Source organism: Micromys minutus (assembly GCF_963924665.1).
Source record: "Micromys minutus genome assembly, chromosome: 10".
Taxonomy (NCBI): Eukaryota; Metazoa; Chordata; class Mammalia; order Rodentia; family Muridae; genus Micromys; species Micromys minutus.
Window position 1 is genome coordinate 41,524,571 of NC_137979.1, and position 22,923 is coordinate 41,547,493.

Below are 22,923 nucleotides of genomic sequence, written 5' to 3' on the forward strand. Positions count from 1 at the left end.
CCTTCCTTCCTTCTTCTCTCCCTCCCTCTGCCCTCTTCCTTCCTTCCTTTCTCCCTCCCTCCCTTCCTTTCTCCTTCCCTCCCTCCCTCCTTCCCTCCCTCCCTCCCTCCCTTCCTTCTTCTCTCCCTCTCTCTGCCCCCTTTCTCCCTCCGTCCCTCCCTCCCTCCCTTCCTTCCTTCCTTCCTTCTTCTCTCCCTCCCTCTGCCCCCTCCCTCCCTCCCTTCCTTCTTCTCTCCCTCCCTCTGCCCCTTCCCTCCCTCCCTCCCTCCCTTCCTTCCTTCCTTCCTTCTTCTCTCCCTCCCTCTGCCCCCTCCCTCCCTCCCTTCCTTTCTCCCTCCCTCCCTCCCTCCCTTCCTTCCTCTCTCTCTCTTTATTTTAAAGCAAGGTCTCAGCTATGTAGTGACAAGTGACTCATAGATGACAAGTGACACAGTGATAAATGATATAAGGTCTCACTTCTTATACATTGTTGTCTGGCCTGGAACTATGAAAACAACTAAGCTAGCCTGAAACTCACAGAGATCCACCCAAACTTCGTCTCCGGTTCTGAGATTAAGACGTGCACTCTGTGGCTGGCTTCTGTGGGGGTGGGGCTTTTAAAATGCCTAAGTCCAAGGCAATGGGGAATTTTCTGGAAGAAGTTCCTGGGCACCAGACTTTAAAATGCCCCAGGTTGGTCGAATGAGAGATGAATGCCAGATATGAGACCACGTACATCCACGGCAACAGGAAGCCAGGGACGAAGAGAGGCCCACAGCTCCCCAATCCATCACCCACCGGCTCCACTACTCACAGGCTGAAATTCTCAGGGAGGAAGCATCGGTTTCGAAGCAGCCCTGCCCACAGCTGGACACCAACGATGCCAAAGATGAAAAAGACGAAGAAGCAGAGCAGCAGGACATTGCCCAGCATAGGCAAGGTATCCAGCAGCAAAGTGACGAGGATGCGCATGCCTGTGGGAACAGAAGAGCCACGCTGGGGCTCCAGCGTGTCCCCAGCTAGGCTGTGTGATACAAGCTCACAGTCTTCCCCAAGAGCGTCCAGTGGGGATGCTGTGAAGGACCAACTCAAGCTGAGGGGAGACTGGCAGATACCCCTAACTCTCCCAGGCAGCCCTTGAACCCCATTGGTCCACCCATATTAACTGTTGTATGGTACCACCACCACCTATCTGGAGAAACTGTGGTTTCCAAAGCCCTCCCAAGTTCTGAGTCCCATCTCACTCTCCGGGTGTCACCATGGGACTGATAACATCACCCCCAATTTACAGATGAGAAGTCTGAGGCTCACAGAAGTGACGTGAGTTGCTCAGGATGAGAGCTGCTAAATGTAGGTGCTAGGACTTAAATTTGGGTTTTTGTGCTTCCAAATCCTGCTCCCCAAAGCACAGGCAGACACACACATACACACCTCCCACTTCCTTCTCTCACTAGACACAGTCACCTGACCTTCCTAAATGATGGCCCCTCTGGGAGGCTAGAGGCAGACAAGATGACAGTACTTAACTAAGTTTCTAAGCCCGCCCCCAGCCCCTCGCCCTGCATCTGTGTTCTCTGTTTCTGTTTCACACTGGGTCCTGATCCTGACATCAGGGTCTGAAAAGACATAACTATCTTTTGGGGAATATTTCCTCCCTCCAGGGTCAAGGCCACTAACCCCAACCCTAAATAAAAGACCTGTTAGGGACCCACTCGCCTTCCTTACTCCAGGTCCAGTACACAATAGCCCAAATACTTGAACCAGCCTTCAGAAGACTCAGAGCTCCTAAGCCCTTGTCAAACCGACGGATCTCCAGTGGCCCATTTGACCCCCAAAGTGCCCTGTGTGAGCCCTGCTCTTTCTAGGGCAAAGGTTCTAAACAACAGGAAACCAGCAACGGATTAACCTTCCCAATGCTACAGCCACCTTCTGTAGTGGGTCCTCCTCCCCCTCAGTACTTCCCACCCCCTTCAGCTCCTCAGAGATCCAATTGAGATCAATTCCTCAGGGCTTGCATTAAGGGAATTACAGCAGTGGTTAGTCTGAGGTCTATAAATCTAGTAGCTGTCACCTGGGAGAGAGGCCAGCCACGCCCCTCTTCTGGATACCAGTTAGCACCAAGCATCATGCCCCACCCCAGGCTCACTCAGCAGTTCTTCCCTTTCAGAGATAACTGCATTTCACACACACACACACAGACACACACACACACACACACACGCACACACACACACACTCGCACACGCACACGCACACTCAACATGGCTACTGCGGCATCAGGCATAAAGTCAGGCACAGTGCCCTCCTGAGGCCCCAGTAGGGACCATCTGCATCATGTATAGGTTGAGGAATTGCAAAGGGGGGGCTGCAAAGAAGGAGGGGCAGAACGGCAAGGGAGCTGGAGCTGCCAAACCTTTGCTGGCTCCAGAAACCAATGCGGTTTAATTTAGATAATGGTCCCAGCAATCACTGCAAGAGTTGGAAAGGGATTGGGGGAGGGGGGAAACGCAAGCACGGCCGAAGGGTAAGGCATAGAGTGGTCTTATCTTGAAAGAGGGCCACTAGCACTTTGTGTCCCCTCCTACAGGTCTGACAGCCCTCCACTAGTCTCCCACCAACCTTTATTCCCCTAGAAAGGGGTCATCTGAGGTGTTTCTAAGATTCTGTCTGAAGCATGGCTGAAAGAAGTGGGGTGGAGATTTTCCCAGGTAGCTTTGCTAGTGATACCACCAAGGCTAGGGGCTCTGACTGGGTCCCTACTGAGCCCTTGTCTGTCTCAGCTTCAAATGGTCAGGTCATGATGTCTGTGCCACATTTCCTCTGAGGGCCCTCTGTCCAGGGGTGAGGATTAAGGGGTCACTCACTGGGCACCCGGTTAATGGCCCTGAGCGGTCGCAGCACACGGACTGTCCTCACTGCAGAGAAGCTGACGTTCTGCAGGTCCAGCGAATACTCCAGCATCCTGTGGGGAGGGGCCAGGAAGGAGGCCCTTTGAGTCTGAGGCCAACTCCATGTGAAAGAGGCTAGTGAAGAATCCCGCTGTGAGGTGGCAGAAGGACCTAGGACTCTGTCACTGAAGGCTGAAGATCAGCTCTCTGTCTAGGGGGCAGGGGCCCCCAAAGCAACGACAGTCTCCCCTGACCCCAAAGGAAGACTGGGATTCAGAGGGCAGGCCACGGCACTGCAGGAAGGCAGGCTTGGCTGAGCGGACAGTCAGAGAGGCAGGGGATTTGCCCACTACTCTCCCTCCCTAGCTCAAGGCCTCACCCTGCAATGACAATGAAAAAGTCAAGCCGGTTCCAAGTGTCTCCCAGGTAACATTTCTTCCCAAAGATGCCCAAGGCCACCATCTTCACCACCATTTCCACAGCAAAGAAGGCGAAGATGAAGTCATCGAAGGCCTAAAGTGGAAGGGAGGGGCTGAAGAAACTGAGGAGATTGGGGGAACACACCCACCTCACCCAGAGCCCACCAGTGGGACCAGGGCTTCTGGTAGAACAGAAGATATTAAGGTATCTAAGAGACACACACACTCACCTGCAGGATCCGGCAGCGCTGGGAGTCACAGGCAATGTCCTCACATGGCCTGAACATACCCAGAGTCACACAGTTGAGAAGAATGACCAGCATACTGATTCGCTCGAACCAAGTATCAAGTGTCAAGGAAACAGCTATCCAGAGCCTGAGTAGACCGACCCTCCCAGGGCATACTAATGCTTGCTACTTGTCAATTAACACCCCCCACACACACACATTCCAGACTTTGGAAACACAAGAAGTGTGATGGAAGGTCTTTTATCTCTCTGATCCCATCTTCCTCATTTGTAAGGTAGAGCACACCATGACTGCCCTGGCTGTTTGCACAAGCCGTGTAGGGAACAGCATCGATTGTTCGTGTGGAAATGCCAGGCTCCGTGAGTCTTCTGTGAATCTCATCCTCCTCACTCGCCGGATAGATGTGAGAAGCAAGTGAGATAATGTATGCGAATGTGTTACACAAACCTACAGTCGGATTAAGCCTGCCTTACGGTTTACCACGCACTTTCACACAATGCGACGACGACGAAGGAAGGCTGCTCACAACAGCCCTGTGAAGCATCCAGGGTAGATCATTCTATTCCCCGCAACCCAAGGACAGCAAGACCCAGAGAGCTGAAGCCAAGTCATGTGCCTGAGTTGCTCAAGACGCCAGGATGAGACCGAGGCTTCCAGGCTTAGGGTCTACTCTGTCACTTTCCCTTCACTACAAACACCCAGGCAGGCAGGAACTCATGAGAGCCTTGGTACCAGATAAGAAGGCCCACAGATTCAACCCCCTCCTCACCCCCAACACTTCACCGGAGCCCAGGCTCTCTGTCCAACCACCAGCTGCCCGGCTTCTCAAAGTCCTCAGTCTATAGTCACATCCGTGCCTTTTGGATAGAAACTACTCCCCCCCCCCCACGCCAGAGCCTGCTCTGGGTACAAGCTTCAGCTATGCAGAGGGGACACAATGTCACCAAGCTGTCACCATACCTCCTGTACCTTCTAAACCCAAGCAGGTAGGAGCAGAGGGAATTATTTCTAAATCCCGAACCTTTCTATATGAGTTCTGTAGAGTGGTTGACATTAGAATGTACATGATGATCTAAGGAAGGTTCCAGGCCTTGGACCCCACAGATATAGAGCCAAACAGCCTAGTTTCCTCATGGAAAAATAGGAGTGAGGTAGAAAGAGCAAACCAGAGACGAATCTAGAAAAGAAGGGGTTGTGGCTGCTTGTTGCCTGCCATCTACTCAGTGTCTAGAGCCTGTGGGCTGTTCCTGTCTTATCCTTGCTTCTGGGATGGGGATGCTTTCACCAGGCATGAGGAGGTGACCAGGGAGGTTCAGAGAACCAAAACTCAGCCTCCCAGTTGGCCTCCACTATACCCCACCACTGGGCTGAATCTGTAACCCTGACTTCTCCCTCAGCCGCCTTGAAGACTTCCCCATTCTCTTTAGCTAGGCTCTTTGCTCATGGCTGCACATCTCTCCATCACCACACATTCCTAGCACCCTAGAAATCCTAAGATGTCTCAGTTTCCCTTTAATCCCAGCACTCAGGAGGCAGAGGTAGGTAGATCTCCAACCAGCCTGGTCTACAAAATGAGTTCCAGGATAGCCAGGGCTGAGCCTTGTCTCAAAGAACCAAAAGATTTATTTAAAAAAACAAAACAAACAAAAAAAAGAGTTAAAAAAAAAAAAACAACTTCTTTAAATCCTGGGTTTAAAGTGGTTTAGTAGGTGAGAGGGGTAACTAAAAGAGTGTCTACAAGGCCATTTTCCTGACTGCAGCCCTGAGTGTAGCTGGTGGATCTCTCTCCAGAATGGGGGTCAGCCAGGGGTCACTCTGGAAAAGGGGGGAAAAAGAGGAAGCCACCACTTGGAAAGGAAAGGACACAATTACCCTTAATAACTGGTCTGTTTCCCCCAAGCTAGCCCATTCTCCTCTCCAGGAGAGACAGGGCTTAGGAGGGGCCCTTGAGAACACTGTTGGGGGACAAGGGCTCCAGGGTATCTATTTGGATATCCAACGACAGTGACTCTGTCCAGTTAAGTCACCCATATGCTTGGCTACAGGCTTCTGGCAGGTAAGAAGTCTCTGCAAATCCGTTACAGCAGCCACACTACGAAGTCCAGTGTAATATGCAGTCCAGAGCAAATGATCAGTGCACAGCAAGAATCAATGAATGAGCCACTGTGTCTGTCAGTCAGTCATCTGCCTATCTAGAAGCCAGATGTGCCTCCCCATTCATGTTTTCCTGAAACCCTGAACAGTGACAAACTCATGACAGTGATGTAAGGAGGAACAGAATTGACCTATGGAGAAGCTGAGTCCCTCTTCTGTCCCAGACAGACCCAGTCTGGTGCCTCTGACAGTCAGAACCTACCCCAACACAATCCCATATCTGGCTCTGAACCAAAATCCCCTTCTCTGGGCCCCACGGCAATCCAGCCTGCACCAGGCACATCCCTTGCACTCTGTCTTTTCCTTCTCTGTAGATAAGTATAGAAGGACAGGCGAATCTAGAACAATCTGAGTAGAGGAATATCTAAAGGAGGGGGTCTTTCACCCTTCTCAGGGTGGGGCTTGTTTCCTTGGCAACATGGCAGTATGTCACTGTGTGATGTTCTTCTGTTGCCATAACAACAAGAGAATGTGTCACCAGGAGGTGTGGATTTGTTGCCATGGTAACTGAAGAGACAACCCCCACCCCCTTACACAGTCTCTCCCCTTATCCAGACTGCTCTCTTGTCCTTATGCAAGGAAAGAGAAGCAGGGAGACCCACAGGTTATCAGGTTGGGGGGGGGGAAACCATGTGACAGATCCCCATGGTAACCAAGGGAACGGGGACACTGGTTGCCATAGTGACTATGAGAGACCTGTGCGGTCACATGTCTACTGTTGCTATGGTGACTGTCCGGGCTGGAGTGGATCCCAAAGGGTGGGAGCAGGAGAGGGGAGGATCCTTCTCCTCCCCACAACCCATCATCAAAAGCAGAGAAAGAGAGAATGGCAGAAGCAGACCTCTCTACCATCCCTCCCCCTCCTCTCTTTCCTTGGAGAGGGAAATAGAGCATGTTATATCCACAAATGAGTCTTCTCCATACGTTTTTTTTATCTAGATAGAGCTTTTTGCCTACATTATTGGCAACTAGAGATCTAAGGCCCTGGGCCCAGGGTGTGAACCCAGACTGCAAGCAGGCCTTCTAGCTGCCTCTCTCCCTCCCAGAAGTCTGGAAATGTGAGACTAAGAACTGAGGAGGAAATTGGCCTGGACCCAGGAATTCTGGCCTTCTAGTGAGAGTTGGGGGATGGGCACAGGTCCTTGCTTCACCCACCCCACCAAAAGGTTGGTAGTCTATGAGATCCAATGCTCCCCAGAGTGGAAAACGTTCAGGGATTTAGTTTAATGGCCTGTGCTCATTTATTTTTCTTCAGAAAAGGGGAATCCCCAACAATGGCCCCATCCTGTTAACTATCCTTTTTCCCTATGCGCCCCCAGCTCCAATGTGTGGGTGTGTGGGGAAAGAGGGTTCCAACTGAACTGAAAACTGAAGCCTGCCCGAAAGGCAGCCAGCCCCACCCAGAGACAGAGACAGGAGACACAGAGACACATGAGAGAGGGCCACTGGAATCTTTGAGAGGGGAAATAGGCCAGAAATCTGATTCAAACTCTGTGACTGCTGTGAGTGTGTGCGCCTGTGTGTGCGCGTATGTGTGCGCTTGTGCGTGTGTGAGCAGTGTGTCTGTCGCCATCCCAGCTAAGGCAGGATGGGCGGGGTGAAAGCTAGGGCGAGAGCAGCAGAAGGGGGGGGCAGGGTGGAGGGGTGATCCCAGGAATGGCTCCAACTGGCACTAGGGGTGATGGGGAGTCCCCCAGCAGTGGAACAGAATATGTGCAGAGGAGTCTATATGACCCAGAAGAAGAAAGAATCTGGGACAGATTACCCAAGATGCTCTACCCCACCCCAGTTCCACTTAATATCTGCCCAGCTCTTCTCCCCAGAATCTTTTCTGGATGGTCCAGGATTTGGAAATGGGACAAGAGAATATATGAGATTCAAGCAACCCCCTTATGTGCTTGCTCTCTCTCTCTCTCTCTCTCTCTCTCTCTCTCTCTCTCTCTCTCTCTCTCTCTCCCTCTCTCTCTCTCCCTCTCTCTCTCTCTCTGTCTCTTTCTGTCTCTCTGTCTCTCTCTCCCTCCCTCCCTCCCTCCCCAAGGACCCAATGAAGAATCGGAAGCCTTGGGGCACTGGGACAATGGCAAAGAAGACTACAGAAATTCCTAGGCCTCCTCCCTTCTAGAGACACACACTTGGACACACACAGTGGCATACAGTCCCACACTCACATTCACTTCTGGAAGCCATTAGGACTCCTGTCTCTCAGGCCTCCCCCTTCTCTTCCCCCCAACTCCTGGCAGGCTCCCCTCTCCTTCTCTGGCCCCCCTCCCACTCCTCCATCCCAAATGCCAGCCTGTGATTTCCAAATGAGAAAAAGCTGTGCTGGGCTCTGAGCTTGGAGAAACTCCTACACAAACTTCCAGATGTGACACAACAACCCGAGAGGGAATGCTCAGGAACTCCTTCCCGGGAGGGGAACCGCACGCCCTCACACTGTAAGAAACACACTGCAAAGGCCAGCATTCCCCTGTAACCTGGGAAGCAGTGGCCTGCCAGGGAGATGGTTAGGACCAGGTTCCTAATTACCCCAGTACAGAAACATACACTTTCGTGTCCTTCCTCCTTCTTCCCTCCACAACACACACACTCAACACACACACACAACACACATATAACACACACAACACAACATACACACAACACACACACATCACAGACACATACACACACATATAACACACACAACACAACACACCACACACACACATCACACTCACATACACACACACATAACACACACAACACACACACAACACAACACACCACACACACACAAACACACACACTTACTTCATACCTACACCTAGATCTCCACTCCAGTAAATCTGGCCTTTTAAGGAGGCCACAAGAGAAGGGCCAAGAAAAATATGTCGAGGAAAAGACTAACTAGCTTCAGTTAACTGGGGAGGGGAAGCCCGTCTGGTCCCTTAGGACCAATGTCTTCGAGACCTATATTGGGGACTCCTGAAGCCAACAGAAGCCTTGCAGATACCAAAAAGAGAACGGAGAGGGTTAAGGCTCGGGGGCAGTTTAGAGTCCTTCTCTGGCAGTGGAAATACACTTGTGACTTGGGTTGGATAGGAAATGGGGGTAAAAGTCCAGGCAGCCCCCTTTACTGAGAAATTGTTCTCAGCATATTCAGCTAGCTAGGTGCTACACACCCAAGACCACACATGGCTCCCCAGATTGGGCCTGGTCCTCTAATCTCAGGATTAACACCAGACTCTCACCTCTCTTCCATGCTGCAAGCCTGGTCACTTATTTCCTTCCAGAGAAATATTTACCTCCAGGTCCTCCACCTGGGGTAGGGCAAGTGGGCAGAGACATTTGCCAAAAGATCTGTTTTTAGGGGGTGCTTGAAGGGAGAGATGACAAGATGTCCCAGTTACCCCTAAGACTCCCCAAAAAAGAGAAAATAGGAACTACTGGGGGTTCCCATTCATAGTGTGGTTAGGAGTGGAGAGGAGGGCTTCTTTTCTCGTCTCCAACTCTGTCACCGAGAAGGAGACCTTGGGATGGAGACTCATAATTCAAGATAGCAGTTAGGGAGACCACAGTCCTCAGAGCCCCTACTCTCCTTTCTTCGGTTCAGAGAGAAAGGAGGGAAGGGGCAAAGGACTGGGAGTGGTGCTGAGAGGAGCTCCTCAAAGACTCAGAGTGTAGAGCAGAGGGTGGGGGACTCAGCTTATGTCCTGCTTTGCGCACTAGAGGCAGCGGCCGCAGAGGGCGGCACCAAGCTTTCCAATGCCCCTGTGCTCCAAAGCAGAGCCGGACTAAGGCTCTCAGGGGCTACAGGGTAAATCTGGGGTCTCCCAACCTGACTCTCAGAGAACCTCTGGGCTAGAAGAAGAGAATCAGAAGAAGCTGTAGGTTATTGGGATAGCCATACAGCCAGCCCCCACCTTTCCGGTACCCCAGAGATGGGCGTCAGTCAAACCAGTAAGTGCTTTGTGCTAAGGGTTTTAGAGGACCAGGGGTTCCCTGACCATGCTAGGCTAATTAGAGGTGAGGGTGAGGATCAAAATTCATCTGCCTGGAATGTTGGGCATGCGCTCCCAAAACCCATCCACAGAGTAGGCTTGGGGAGCTCGACCTCAGCCCTCCTTAATGAACACACTGGCAGTCTCCTGGTCCCCCCCCAACACTTTCAGAGGACTGCGGTTTCCCGTACCTGGTCTGCCATCAGCCCGAATACTCTGATTTGTAAAAGGGGAGGCGTAGTGTGGACGAGCTTAATCCCATCCCCCACTTGCCGGAGCTTTTGTCAGTATCCCCCCCCCAGAAAAAAAATCCAGCACAAAACTCCCCAACCCAACCTTAGCACTCAACATCAGATAAAGAATTGAGGTGGGGAGGGCGCTGGCCGCATTGGGCTCTCTCTGAAAGGGGCTCCAGTCCAGCTCTGGGGGCAGACAGCTCCCCCTTCACCACATCTTGTTCTCATTCTGCACCCCTGACATCAGCCGCCGCCGAAATCTCCTTGTTGTGCCTCCAACCCGCGGATTGGGAGGGTTCTGGGGGGACAGGACCTGCCCCCACCCCCGTTTCCCGTTAGGTCAGTAAAAACCTCAGTCTTAAGGACTAGGTCGGGGGACTGGACCCTAGAATCAGCCGCAAACTTTGGGGCGGGGGCATAAGGAAACCCCAGGAGATTGCGGTCTCCCCTCCTCCGTCCCCGCAGCTTCCTCTCCACCCCTGCCCCCAAACTCGAAAACCAAACCCAGCTCGCTAACCCGCGGCGGGCGGGCTGGCGGAGTAGAAAACCCAGGTTCCTGAAGCTGTCCACATCTGGAGGATGACGACCCTCCTCTGCCCACATCTGTAGAGCATCCAGCTGCTTACCAGAGGGTCACCTCTCCTCCTCTCTTTTCTTAGATTTCAACCCTCCACCCCTCACCCCCGCCCAAGGAAGACTGAGGTGTGTGTATTCGGAGGTGGGGCTCGTCTGGGGTACCCACCAGTCTCTGCTTCTACTCAGACGCCCCCTCCCCTTCTTAGCAGTCCCCCACTCAACTGTTCACAGTCCAGGCTCACTTCTCCAACTCACCTGGCTTTCGATCCCCTCTGGCAACACGGCCCGCCCCCCTGTGGACCCCCTAGTCCGGCCCATCGCGGTGCCCCGAAGGATATGGGTTACAGACCGTGCGGAGACACCAGCTCCGCGGGCGGCTGTCCTGGCTCAAGTAGAAGAAAACCACCGGGGCCAGCGCCGGGTACGGCAGCCCCTCTGCCTCGGAGTCCGCGCTGCCCGGGTCCTTTTCCGTCGACCCTGGCCCCTGCCGGCCCCCTGCCCCGGACAGGTCGTTGAGCTGCGTGAAGCTCCGGGGCTGTCCCGACTCCTCGGCGCCCGCTCCATCCTCCTCCTCGTCCATCCTCTGGCCAGCCGGGGCCCCGGGGGGTCCGAAGAGGGGCAAACGGAGCCCCTCAGAGGAGGTGTCCTCACGCAACCGGGGGACCCCGGTGGGGGAGCATGTGGGGGGCTCTAGAGAGCTTGCTGAGCCCCCAGGAGGACCAGTTCAGCTCAGCTCCCCCTGCCCTCAGGGGCATGCTGCCCGCGGGGCGCTGGGTCGCAGGGAAGCCCCGCCTGGCGAGAGTCCCGTTTCCCCTGGGTTCTCGGGGGCTCCCCGACTAGCCGGTCGGCTTCCCTTCACTTTGTTCCGGCTTCTTCGCTTCGCGCCCAGGCTCCGGTTGCCTGAATAAGCGCTACCTTTGGCGAAGCAGCCCCCGAGAAGAGGAGGAGGAAAAAAAGGGGCCACCCGGTGGAGGGCGGGGGTCCGGAGAGGGGCGCCCCCTTTTCGCTCGGCGCAGTTGGAGCAGGATCTAAGGGGTCAGCATCGTCCCGGCTACGCGCCAGAGACGGTGAGGGGGGGAGGGGAGGAGGGATCTCTTTGGGGGTGGGTTTGGAGGGGGTGGGGGCCGTCTCCTTCCTCCGCCCCGCGGAGGGCTAGAGGACCGGGAGGGGCGGGGAGACCGTGGGGGGCCGTCCCGGGCGGGGGTGGAGGCGGAGATGTCGCCACCGCCGCCGCCGTGGCTGCCGTTGCCGTAGCTGTCGCCGGCGCCACTGCCTCCTCCTCCGGCCGAGACGCGGAGCGAGAGAACGAGCGAAAGCGGCGGCGAGGAGCCCGGCGCACACCACAGCTGGATCCCTCACTCCAACTTCAAGCCTCGGCCCCGCCTTTCCCCAGCCAACCTCACAGCCAATCGCCGTGCATCACCGGTCCAGAGCCACCCTTCCATTGGTCGACCGCCGTGCCAGTGCGGGAGGGGGTGCTGGGGGGGGGAGAACCACAGCTGGAATCCGGTTCCCACCCCAAAACCAGGACCGCCTTTCTACCCTCCTCTTGCCCCTGGGTTCGCTCCCGAAGGCTGGGTCCAATCAGACGACTGTCCAGACCGAACCCACTTTCCTATTGGCCTCTGGGGTCTTTGGGACTCCCCTAGGAGGGAGTCTCGAGAAATCAAAGTATTTGGCATGGAGTCCTGGAGTAGCCCTACGGGTCTCTGACATCTTTTGTCCAGGACCCTCAAATTGGACAGCAGCCAGAAGTCAGAACCTTGGTTTAAGCAGGACTGGGAAAGAAGGGAGACAGGATTTAGGGATCCCACAGCTAAATCCGACTCTCCACCTGGTTAATAACCCACCCTCTGCTTGAACCTGAGAGTCAGACTGGGGAAAGGGAAGAAGAGTCAAGTGTTTCAGGCTGGAAGGGTTCTGTTTGGGAAAAGTAGGCATAGCTAGAAAGGTAGAGGTGGGCGTGGTCTGGGAGTGTTTCCCACCAGCCTCTTAGGTTTGCTGGTCCAGGTATCTGGTTCACTTCTAAGACGTTGACCCTAGCCTAACCTGAACCCCACAGGTCTTCTCACTGATGGGCTGAGCATCATCTGCTTCTAGAGATCTCTGAAGGTTGGAGAATCCCTTCAGGGGCTTCATGCTGGAAAAGCATAGCCTCCAGACGTGGCACCAGACTATGGAGACCCTGTAGCCCCAAAGTGGGAACATCCTGCGAAGGCCACTGTGGGCCTTAAATGTTGTTTGTAAGGAATGACACCTAGAGCTGAGCTTTACCAACTTCATCCTGCAAAACTCCACTCCGTGCCTCAGTTTCCCCCATCGATTCCCAATAGGGCTTAAGAGAAATGGGTGTCTGGGAGATAAATGCTTCCTGGGGTTAACTTTTCTCCAGCACTGTACAGGGAGTGGTGCTGGTGCTTATGTGCTTCCCAGGCGTGTACAGGCAAATGGAAGCCCTGGGTTTCGCCCAGCCTCATCGTCCTATGTTCAGGGGCTCAGTCGACTCTATCTCCCTCACAGCCTCCAAAAGGCTGTGGGTGCCAGAGAACCGAGCGCCACCGGTGTTATGTTATGAATGTGATGTGGAGGGGAGGAGGGGGAGCACATATGTTAGACGAAGGGAGAACGTCTCTACAACCTGTGTAGGATGTATATGGTGGAAGGACAGGATCCATAGTCCTGGTAGACTCAGGAGTGGCACCAGCCACTGCCGGGGTGGGGGTGGAGGCTGAGGGATGGACCAGATCACCTCCTGCAGCCCCTGATCCCCAGGCGTTCTTCCCTGACAAAGTTGCACCACCCACACATCCTCCGGAGGCCTCCTGGCACCATGACATGGGTTTGGGGCTGTGTCAGCTCCCACTATGGCCAGTTGCCAAGATGGGGTGAAGAGGGCAGAGCCGCTGCGGTGCTGTCACCTTCCTGGTTGCCCTTTTGCCAAATCCCAGCATTGAGTTGTGCAAATGAGGCCAGACCTATTTGCATTTCATGCTAATGAGCATATCCCCTAAGTGCCTGTTTCTCCTGGAGGGAGTCTGCTCTCATTCTGAGTGTGAGGAGCCAATCTTGAACTCGGGGCCCTCTTCTGGGATAGAGGGACTATTTCTGGCTTGCTTTTAGAATCTGACATCTTCTTTCCTCCCTCCTGTTTCTCCTCAGTCTAGCAAGTGGGTTTGCCCTTCTGAGCACCATCTTAGGGTTGGCAGCCAGAAGTAGGAACTCTTATAACCCAGTCTCTAAAGCAGAGAGCTATATGAGGCCAGAGGCTTGCCTAGCCCCACAGTTCTCCAGTGGTTAGAGACTCTGCCTCTTCATTCTCGGGCTGCCCTGCTCTGAAACATACCAAGAAAAGAGTCAAGCAGGCATCAGCTGGAGAAATTGAGACCTACTTCCCTGGGTTTGCAACCTTAGGAAAATTCATCATCTAGGACAGCCTAGGCATCAGGGGACTGTATCTGCTACCTGAGTGGGGGAAGGGAGGACCAAAGCAAGAGAAGATAGGAAGCTTTGCACTCTGGTGCTCCAAGGCTCAGTTCTGGCACCACCCCTCCTACTGGATTCCTTTCTAGAGGTCTTTAGCAGTGGCTGATAGGTACCAAAATGCTGAAGACACAGTACTGAACCAGCCAAAGGTGGGAGACCTCCCATTACAAAGCCTGAGCAGGGACAATGAGTATAGACTTCTCTCTCTGCCCTAGGCTGTGTTCTCTGCTGCATGTTCTAGCCTAGTGTCTGATACATAGTGGGCACTTAGTGAAAGAACATGTTTTTGGCTCTTGCCCCCTTGCCCTCCTCTCTCCATTCCCTTCCCCCTCTCTCTTCACATGCTCATGGCCGGCCTCTATTCCTCTACTTCTCTATTTTATTCCTCTTTTCTCTCTCTCTCTGCCTCTACTACCCTCTTAACTCCCCCATGACCTGAATAAACTCTATTCTGTACAATAAAAAATGTTTTTGGTTGAATGATTTAAGACCAGGAAATGGAAGAGGAAGAGGAAAAATCTTTTATTTGTGCCTCTGTTTTCCCACCAAGTTAGACTTCCAAACTCTCTTGGGCGATCGCTAGAGTATCTCGTATGTTCCTTGCTCAGCAAGACCCTCCAGACCCTTCAGCCTTCTGGCTTTTGCCCCTTCCATGCTGACTGCTAGTTCTCTTAAGAACAATATAAATCACCCACTTGTGGTACTCTTCACTTGGGAGTTGCTGCAACCATTTGGTGACCTCCATATCTCTGGGAATTGGATGAAACTGCCATTGCTCAGTTAAAGAATCTGGGGCTCAGAGAAATGCAATGATAAATAATTCCCAAATCAATAATCCATGAGTCTCTAGCTTCCCAACACTGTCCTGCTGAGGGTAAGGTGGCACTTGCCAAGAGGAGGAGATGTTGTGGGACTTTTCAATCAACTCCATATCCAGTAACGGTCATGTTAGCCTGTATGTTGGAGAGTCCAGCCTTTCTGGGAGAAGTAATTCCTTCTGAATCTATTTACAAGATACCTCAGCCCTGTTGCTGGCTACTAGTGGAAGGGACACGAGGTGCAAAAGGCGGGCAGGTGGAGGAAAACATCAAATGCAGTCTCCTTCACAGTCGTCGCCACCTCCTGGCAAGCACTGGCCTCAGAGACCTTTGCTGTCGTTCTGAAGACTCCAGGAAAAACCTGGTATGCTGAGGGTGTCAGGCAAATCTCTACCAATTCTGCCCCTCCAACTTCCATCCCTAGAGGCCAAAAGTCCCCCATCTCATTTGTGAGGGTCGAAGAGACCACAGAGGCAAGAGAGCTACGTGAACTGCCCGGACTGTTCCAAATCTGGTGTTAGGGTTGCCAAAAAGGCCACCTGTGTCTCACCATGTTGTGCTTTCCCTTCCTGCTGCCCCCAAGCCAGGCTCCACGTGTCCAGACTTTGACTTGCTGGCAAGGCTGAGTGGGCTCCAGTAAGAAAGAGGCCAGCTGACCTCATTGGCCAGAGTGCTAATCCCCTCCAGATGGACTGGTGGCTTGCACCAAGGGCCCGCTGCCCAGACTGAGACGACTCAGGTCCCAGTGACCATGGCTAGGTGTACATGTGTGACCATCTCCTGTCTCTAGTTTCTTTCCTGCTCCCTTCTTCCCTACTGACATCTCCCTAGCAGTCCCCCCCCCATCCACCCATCCATTCTTGTCTCTCTGGCAGCTTCTTCTGGCTATCTGTGTTGTTTGGCTTTGAGGTTAGGATGGTGCTCAGGCTTAGTAGACTTCAAAAAGACACTTTCTATGCAACCCCACAACCGTATTGTTCTGCACCTTCTCGTTCCAAGCATGTCTCCAAGCTGCCTTCCCGGGTGACAGCTATGTGGGGTCTTCTGTGACGATTCATTTGCCAAGGATGAGATTTAAGAGCATCTCCTACCATTCAGAGAACAGGAGGAGGTCCCAGGAAGATAACAGCTTCCTCTGTAGCAAGTGTCAGATGGATCTGGGGAAGGACCTCCAACACAACAGATGTTCCAGATGCAAGAGAGCCCTTTCCCAGACTGTCCTGCAGGAGAAGGCTGAGCATGACCTTCTGAAGTGATGCTGGGGTTGGCTGGGAACCCTCAAAGAAAAGTCTTAGTCCTGGTACCTGAGGTTTCCACAGTACACTACACTGCATGGAAATGTTAATTAATGTTAATTACGTATCTTTCTGCTAAATATTGAGGTCTATACTATGCCCCTGTCCCTTTCCTAGCTTTACATAAAGGGACAAAGGGGAAAATGGCAAGCCATTTCCTAGCAGGGATTACTATTCCTGAGCTAATACACACCTTGTCCTTACCCTGGTTCTTATACTTGGTTTTGGTCCACTGACCCTGTTTTATTCAAGCTTACTAATCGTGTGGACAGAGACGAGATTAGTCTAGTGAGCCAACAGAAGGTGACTGGGCAAGGAGAGAAGAGAGTCGCCTGTGAACTCTAGGAGGAAAGGCTGCTCCCAGGCTGCTGTTCCCAGGCCCTCCCTCAAAAGAGAGGCTAAGACTCCCAGAGTCACCACGGGACACTCTTAGGTTTATTTCATGGTGAGTAGGTGCCCATGGGGGAGCCACAAGGATGGCTGTGATCACCTGGAGGCAGGGTTCCCATGAGTGGTTATAGGTTTGGCATAGCCTCTCAAGACCAAGTGTCTCTGGTCAGTTGGAAAATTCTGCCTTCTGGCCCAGCTCAAAGGGTTCTGGGCAGTCATTGGTGTAGCAGCTTTCGTAATTCACAGGCATCAGTGATAGGCATGGAGCAGGCTTGGTTCTCAAATATGTAGACTGTGGCTCGGTCATCTACTCGTCGAAGGTTGCTCAGGAAGGGAAGCTGACGGGACAGGAAGCTGGATGGGTCTCCATCAGCCAGAATGAGCACCTGGGATATTGGCAGAGCACAAAGTGTCACCTGGGAGGGGTACTGGTCATCGCAGAGCCCAGTGGAAAATGACCTCTTCCCCAAACTTCCAAAAGGATGAATGTTGGGAGCTAAGTAGGGAGACGTAATGAGGGAGGTAGAAAGTGACCAAGTTTGCAGGGATGTGCACCTTGTTAGGGTTGTAGATGGAGTGGACACATTGTAGCAGGGCCTTGGTGTCCTTGGCCTGGGGGTCTCCACAGATCACAATCTGTCCAATATAGAGAAATCATCTAGTGTCAGTAAGGGAGAAACTAGGTCCCACACCTGCCAGAGTTTCCCCATCCTCCCTCCATCCATCCAGAATTTCTAAAAAGAGAAGGAACTCACCTTAGCCATCAGTAGGATTCATCAGATTTAATGTTCCACAAGTGCAAACACACACACACACACACACACCTGGAATGCATATTAGTGGCAATGTCATACATTGTGGTGGACATACAAATATAAGACTGGGTGTCCAGAAGACCTGTTACACTGGATGACACACAGCACACAAAGAGACATAGTTACATGCACACATAGTAGATGTCCATAGAAGTAGGTGCTACCTGTATAATCACATACAAACACACCCACAGAGGAACACACAAATATCACAGGCAAACTCTGAGGTAAGTACTCTAGCCCACATCAGCACACAAACCAGAAAACTTTGTGTGTGTGTGTGTGTGTGTGTGTGTGTGTGTACTAAAGAGTTGACAGAGCACAAAGGAACAGAAATAATCAGACTGACATGCAGAACCTTACAGAGAAACACTTCACCAGCTATCAGACCACCAGGAACCCATTTTTAGACTCTTCATTTTGCTTTTAGATGTGAACATTCCAGTGACAAGGCCTCGCAGGCTATCTCCTCTGACACCACCTTCCCACAGACACCTCCACCCCACAGAGCGAAGACCCCTGCATGTGTATAAGTGAGTTTTGGTAGCAGCCCTGGAACTCCATTCATGGCTACCATACCCTGTTACATCACCAGCCTCCCTCCTGGTCTGGAACTTAGTCCACATTTTACCACCTCCCTACCTGCTTCAGAGTCTGCTGTTGAGCTGACAGGGTACGGACCATCTCAGGCAAGGACACTGGGACGCGGCGCATGCGCTCAGAGAAGGCTGTCAACAGGCACACACACTTGTCCATCCAATCCCTGTGGCCAGTGAAGCCGTGCAACCGAAGGAGGTTGTGAGCTGACACAGAGTTGGCACTGGGCTCTGCGCCATCCTGGTCTGCAAGAGACAAAGAGGTATACGAGGGGTAGTCACTGGGTTTCAGGGCCCTGCTCTGAGACTGAATCTGGGTTATGGGGTCCAGGGATAAGATGAGGAAGTTCATATGCTGCTGGTCTGATTTTTTTTTTTACAGGCCCCTCTTCCTACTGAGCTGTGGGTATCCAGATTCTCTACCTCACTGCTGATACCTTTGTCTAGCTACCAACTGCCAGGGCCGGAGAAGCATCACCCAAGTTCCTCACCTTTTCTATTCCATCTACACACCTGCTGGCCTACTGTCTGAACAGCTCCCAGTGCTTCTCTGCCCCCCATCTCATGAGGTACCCCTGGCTTTCAACAGTACCTCCAAGACTAAAACCCAGTGTCCTCTTAATGGGTTACCCTGATTTCCCCTTTTCTGTTCATCTCTATGATGATCAGAATGGCTGCTTTTCATTCAAGCCAGAGCAGGTCAGACCTTCTCAGCGCCCTGAGCCCTCACTTCCTTATCCCAGCATCCACACCTCCTCGCACACCACTCCTGGTCCCTGTCTTCCACACCTAGCCTAACCCCTAGGGATCTCACATCAAACTGACTCCTCTGCCTAAACCTCTCCCAAGTGCCTCCCTAAAGACACAGAGCCTCTTGGTTGACACTTGTCACAAGTTGACTGTATTCTCAAAGCTCTGGTGGCGATACATTCCACAGTATCTCCGGCATTCGTTTACAGACTTCCTGCAGGCAGAGATCAAGTCATTCTTGCTTAACAAATGAAATCTGTGGGTTCCGATACCCATGCATGCTCACAGGAAAGTTAGAACGACCTCTGCATCAACTCCGAGGAACTGAACACTACAAACACCCGTTTGTATATTAAGAAGCAGGTTCAGAAACACCAGGAGACCTCCAAAGTCACATAAAGGCATGAAGCCAGCAGCCCCACATGAACTGCTTACTGCAAAACCAAAACCACACATGTATCCTTCTCTGGAATGCCCTGCCCTGCCCAAACCCAGGGCCCAAGGCCAGCACTGACCATCCTTCAGACGAAGAGGCAGGTCTGTCCCCAGCTCAGCCTCGCTGCAGAAGTATCCACCACCTCGGGAGTCCCAGAAGAGCTTGTCCTGTATGTCCTGTAGGCGCAGAGCCCACTCAAGCCAAGAGCTCTCCTGGGAGGCCTCATACAGGTCCAGCAGGCCCCGCACCACGAAGGCATAGTCCTCCAGGAAACCCCAGCATGGTGGGTTGCTAAGGGTACAGGAGAGAAGGAAATCTGAGGATGTGCCCGGGAGTGCAGAGAGGAAATGTTTCATGCTTTCTTTCACTTGATTCTCCATTCCCACTTCTCCTGAGGTCCATTTCCCAAAGGATTCAATGGGCCCACGAGTGTTGAGAGTGCAGTGTAGTGACCGATCAGTCAATCGAAGGGGCAGAACAAGGCTAGAGTCACACAAGGAAATGGCCTCTTGGTCTGCCCAGCCCCCCCCCCCATACACACACCTTTGCTCCACAGCCCCTCCGGTGCCAGCATAGCATGTCCTCTTCAGGCGGCCGCTAGACACATCAAACATGTGCCGCTTGAGGAATTTGGCACTGTTGGTGGCCTGGGTGACTAACTTCTCCATACCCAGGACAGCCCCAGCCACAGCAAAGCCAGACACCATCAAGCCTGGAGGAAAAGAGAGGTCAGAGGTGGTAAGAAGGTCAACCAGAGCTCTCCGGGGACAAGCCACCGCACCCCACCCCACCCCAAGGTTCCAAGTGCCAAGCCCAAGCAGATAGCTTAGGTTCTCCAAATACCCATTTTTTTTCATTTCTAAGTCAAATTTGAGGAGGCCCACGAAGAAAGAATGAAAAGACAGAAAGGGCTCAACAAACAGAATTAATGTTCAGAGAGGGTCACCCCACCGTTCCAGGCAGCCAGCATCTTGTAGTCCAGGTGTGCTTTCGGCCGATGTTTCCGGGCCTGGAAGAGCTTCTCCAGCCCTGTGTTGAGCAATGCCCTCACAGTCTCCACTTCCAGGCCATAGCGAGCTGCAGTCAGCTCTAGTGAATAACGCACTGTCAGAACATTCTGCCCATGCAGCACCCCCTTGACATCCTGAGGAAAACAGCCTTGGTCAGAAGAAGCCCACGGACTTGGTGGGCCTGGGGTCTCTCTCTGGGTCTGCAAAAGTCCTCACCTGAGTAGAGTTGATATTGCCTGCTTCACTGAATCCATAATGCTTCATGAGGAGCTGGCCCGAGGTCAGCGGCTCACTGGCGCCCACCACAGGCTCTGGGAGCAGCTGCTGAACCTCTTTGACTGTCCACACATAGAAAGCACCCTCTTGGGGCTTCATACCTCGCGCTGGGGGAGAATCGGCATCCTCTGCGCTGTAGAAGCCTCCAGACTGTGGGGATAGGAGAGTTGGCTGGTCACCATCCAAAAGGCAATGGAGACCTCATGCCCTCCTGCACCCACGTATGCCTGCCTCAGTGGACACACACCCGATGGGTCAGACTCCGGGTCACATACTGCAGGATGCCTTTGGCAACATCGGAGTAGAATTCATCGCCAGAGATCTGTGGGGGATGGAGGTTGTCAATAAAGGTCCCTGGAGGGTGGTTCAGGTTTGTAGATGCTATTCTCTCAGGAAAGTGGGTAGGGTGTGAGGGAAGCCCAGGTGTCAAGAGTGTGAGAAGGAACAATGGGTGGAAATCAAGAGAAAGCTACAGTGACCTGGAAGGCCTTGGGATTGGCAGCCAGGGTTGAGGTTAGGGGCAAAAGTCACCTGGAAGGCATGGCAATAGACCACCGAGAGTTGTGCCTGGTCATACAGCATCTTCTCAAAGTGAGGAATGTGCCACTGTCGGTCCGTGGAGTAGCGGTGAAAGCCCTGTGCCAGGCAGGATGTTAGGCTAGACTGATCTCAGCCTCTGTTACTGGGCAAGCTGCCCCTCCAGGGAACCTGGCCTGCTCTCACCTGCCCCACATGATCCCGGATGCCTCCGTTGGCCATCATCTTCAGGGTGTGCAAAGCCATCTGCTGAGCTCGGGAGCCATCTTGAGTGAGCCGGTGACTGAGCCAATAGGAGAACAGGAAGTTCAGGATCACTGTGGAGCAGGAAGGAGAGGGTGAGAGGGCCAGGTAGTTTCTGTCAGGCTGGAAGGCAGGAACTTCCACCATCCACTTAGAGGACACAGGCCATCACCCGAGTCATAGGTCAGAATGCCATTGGCCCATCTAACTTGACTAAGTTAGATGGTCATTATATAGGTCAGGGTCAGAGGTCACTGACCAGGTGTGGGAAACTTGGGAGCCTCAGCAAAGCCACCATATTCCTCATCATATCCCTCATCCAACTGCTGGAAACAGCGACTGTTCATGGTGGCAGCAGAGGGTGGAAGCTGTCTGTCACCCACACTGATCTCAGACCGGGCCAGCAAGGCTGTGGTGACACGCTGGCTGTTTTCCAGAAGGGTGTTCTTGTTCTGTTTCCACTACAGGAGGTGAGCACACATGCGGAAGTCAGTACACACGGGTGGTGGGGGTTGTCTCTGTGGTCCCTCAACATGCTCTCTGGTACCTTTCCTCCCTGACATTCACCCACCTGATCACAGATTCTCATCAACACTGTTCGGAAGCCAACTCGAGTCAAACCATCCTCTGGCGGGAAGTAGGTGCCCCCAACAAACGGCTGGAGGCTGGGGGTCAGCCACACGTTCATTGGCCAGCCTCCTCCACTACTGGTGGCCTGAAAGAGGAAGGGTCAGGGTCAGGAGAGCTGCTATGCACAGGTATGACAAGACTGCCACAGAGATCTCACCTGCACAAAAGTCATGTACACTTTGTCCACATCTGGCCGCTCCTCTCGGTCCACCATTACGCAGACGAAGTTCTCATTGAGCAGGCGCCCTATCTCTTCATTCTGGAAGGACTCCTCCTCCATCATGTGGCACCAGTGACAGGTAGAGTACCCCACTAGGATAGAAGAGGGACAGGAGGGCAGAAAGAGGTCCCTGGGGACCCAGAGGACCCACCCCAACCCCCTGCCTGTCACTGAACCCCATTCCAGGAATGGTGGGTGTATACCTGAGAGAAAAATTGGCTTGTTTTCTCTTTTGGCTTTGTCAAAGGCTTCCTGTCCCCAGGGATACCTAGACCCAACAGGAAAGAAGGTCACTCAGTAGCCTAGGGAGTCCATAGACCGGGGACCCCAGACAGTTCAAGGGAAACCCTGGGATAGGGCTCACCAATCCACCCGGTTGTAGGCATGCTGCAAGAGGTATGGAGACTTCTCATTGATCAGGCGATTGGCAGTCTTCTGAGGTGCAGATGGATGACAGCTAGACCGGCTGGCCTTTCCTCCAGCAGGCATGGGCACTGAACTACTACTAACTGTAGCACTTCGGTCCTTGTCCCGGGAGGAGCTGCCCCTGAGGTGGGCAGATGGGTCACACAAATGAAGACCATTTCCCCTTTGCCCACCCAAATCAGCTCAATGGTCACCCAGCCTCAAAGACTCCAACCCTCCAGTGCAGCCCACCTTTCTGAACCACGGGGGAGACCGTGGCCTTTGTGCTCCCCCTTATGTTTTGGGGGTGGTGAAGAATGGTGGCTCATTGGGGGATCCCTGCCAGGTTAGTCTCCCCCAGCTTCTTGGACCTGGTGGTAGGAAGGGTATCTGTGAGGTCAGAGAGGGTCATAATGAGTAGAATGACCACCCAGCACTGTTCTATCATCCGTAGAGGGCCCCTCCCTGGCTTGGTTGCACTGCAGGCTTCCCTAGCATGCATGTGCGTAACCTGGAAAGGGAGTGGCTACTGCCAGTTT

The 22,923-nt window shown here is 53.1% G+C and overlaps 2 protein-coding genes across 31 annotated transcripts in view; both read right to left on the reverse strand.

The window, feature by feature from the left end:
- CACNA1G (calcium voltage-gated channel subunit alpha1 G) overlaps positions 1 to 11,060 on the reverse strand; it is a gene marked incomplete at both ends in the record, with an annotated part of 63,663 nt that extends 52,603 nt beyond the window's left edge. For all 30 annotated transcript variants that reach the window (XM_080922957.1, XM_080922965.1, XM_080922962.1 and 27 more), the window contains 5 exons: positions 794 to 953; positions 2,844 to 2,941; positions 3,247 to 3,380; positions 3,517 to 3,650; positions 10,826 to 11,060. In XM_080922957.1, the coding sequence (XP_080779083.1) occupies positions 794 to 953; positions 2,844 to 2,941; positions 3,247 to 3,380; positions 3,517 to 3,650; positions 10,826 to 11,060 (761 nt within the window). The remainder of the gene's footprint in view (positions 1 to 793; positions 954 to 2,843; positions 2,942 to 3,246; positions 3,381 to 3,516; positions 3,651 to 10,825) is intronic.
- Positions 11,061 to 16,681: 5,621 nt separating this feature from the next.
- SPATA20 (spermatogenesis associated 20) lies at positions 16,682 to 22,713 on the reverse strand (the record flags this gene model as incomplete). Its single annotated transcript, XM_080922242.1, has 16 exons — positions 16,682 to 16,852; positions 17,022 to 17,102; positions 17,924 to 18,123; positions 19,143 to 19,354; positions 19,607 to 19,775; positions 20,015 to 20,207; positions 20,290 to 20,499; positions 20,597 to 20,671; positions 20,881 to 20,985; positions 21,073 to 21,203; positions 21,389 to 21,590; positions 21,701 to 21,844; positions 21,917 to 22,071; positions 22,183 to 22,247; positions 22,344 to 22,526; positions 22,637 to 22,713. The coding sequence occupies 16 exons, from the start codon at positions 22,711 to 22,713 to the stop codon at positions 16,682 to 16,684; spliced, it is 2,373 nt and encodes a 790-aa protein (XP_080778368.1).
- Positions 22,714 to 22,923: the final 210 nt, after the last annotated feature.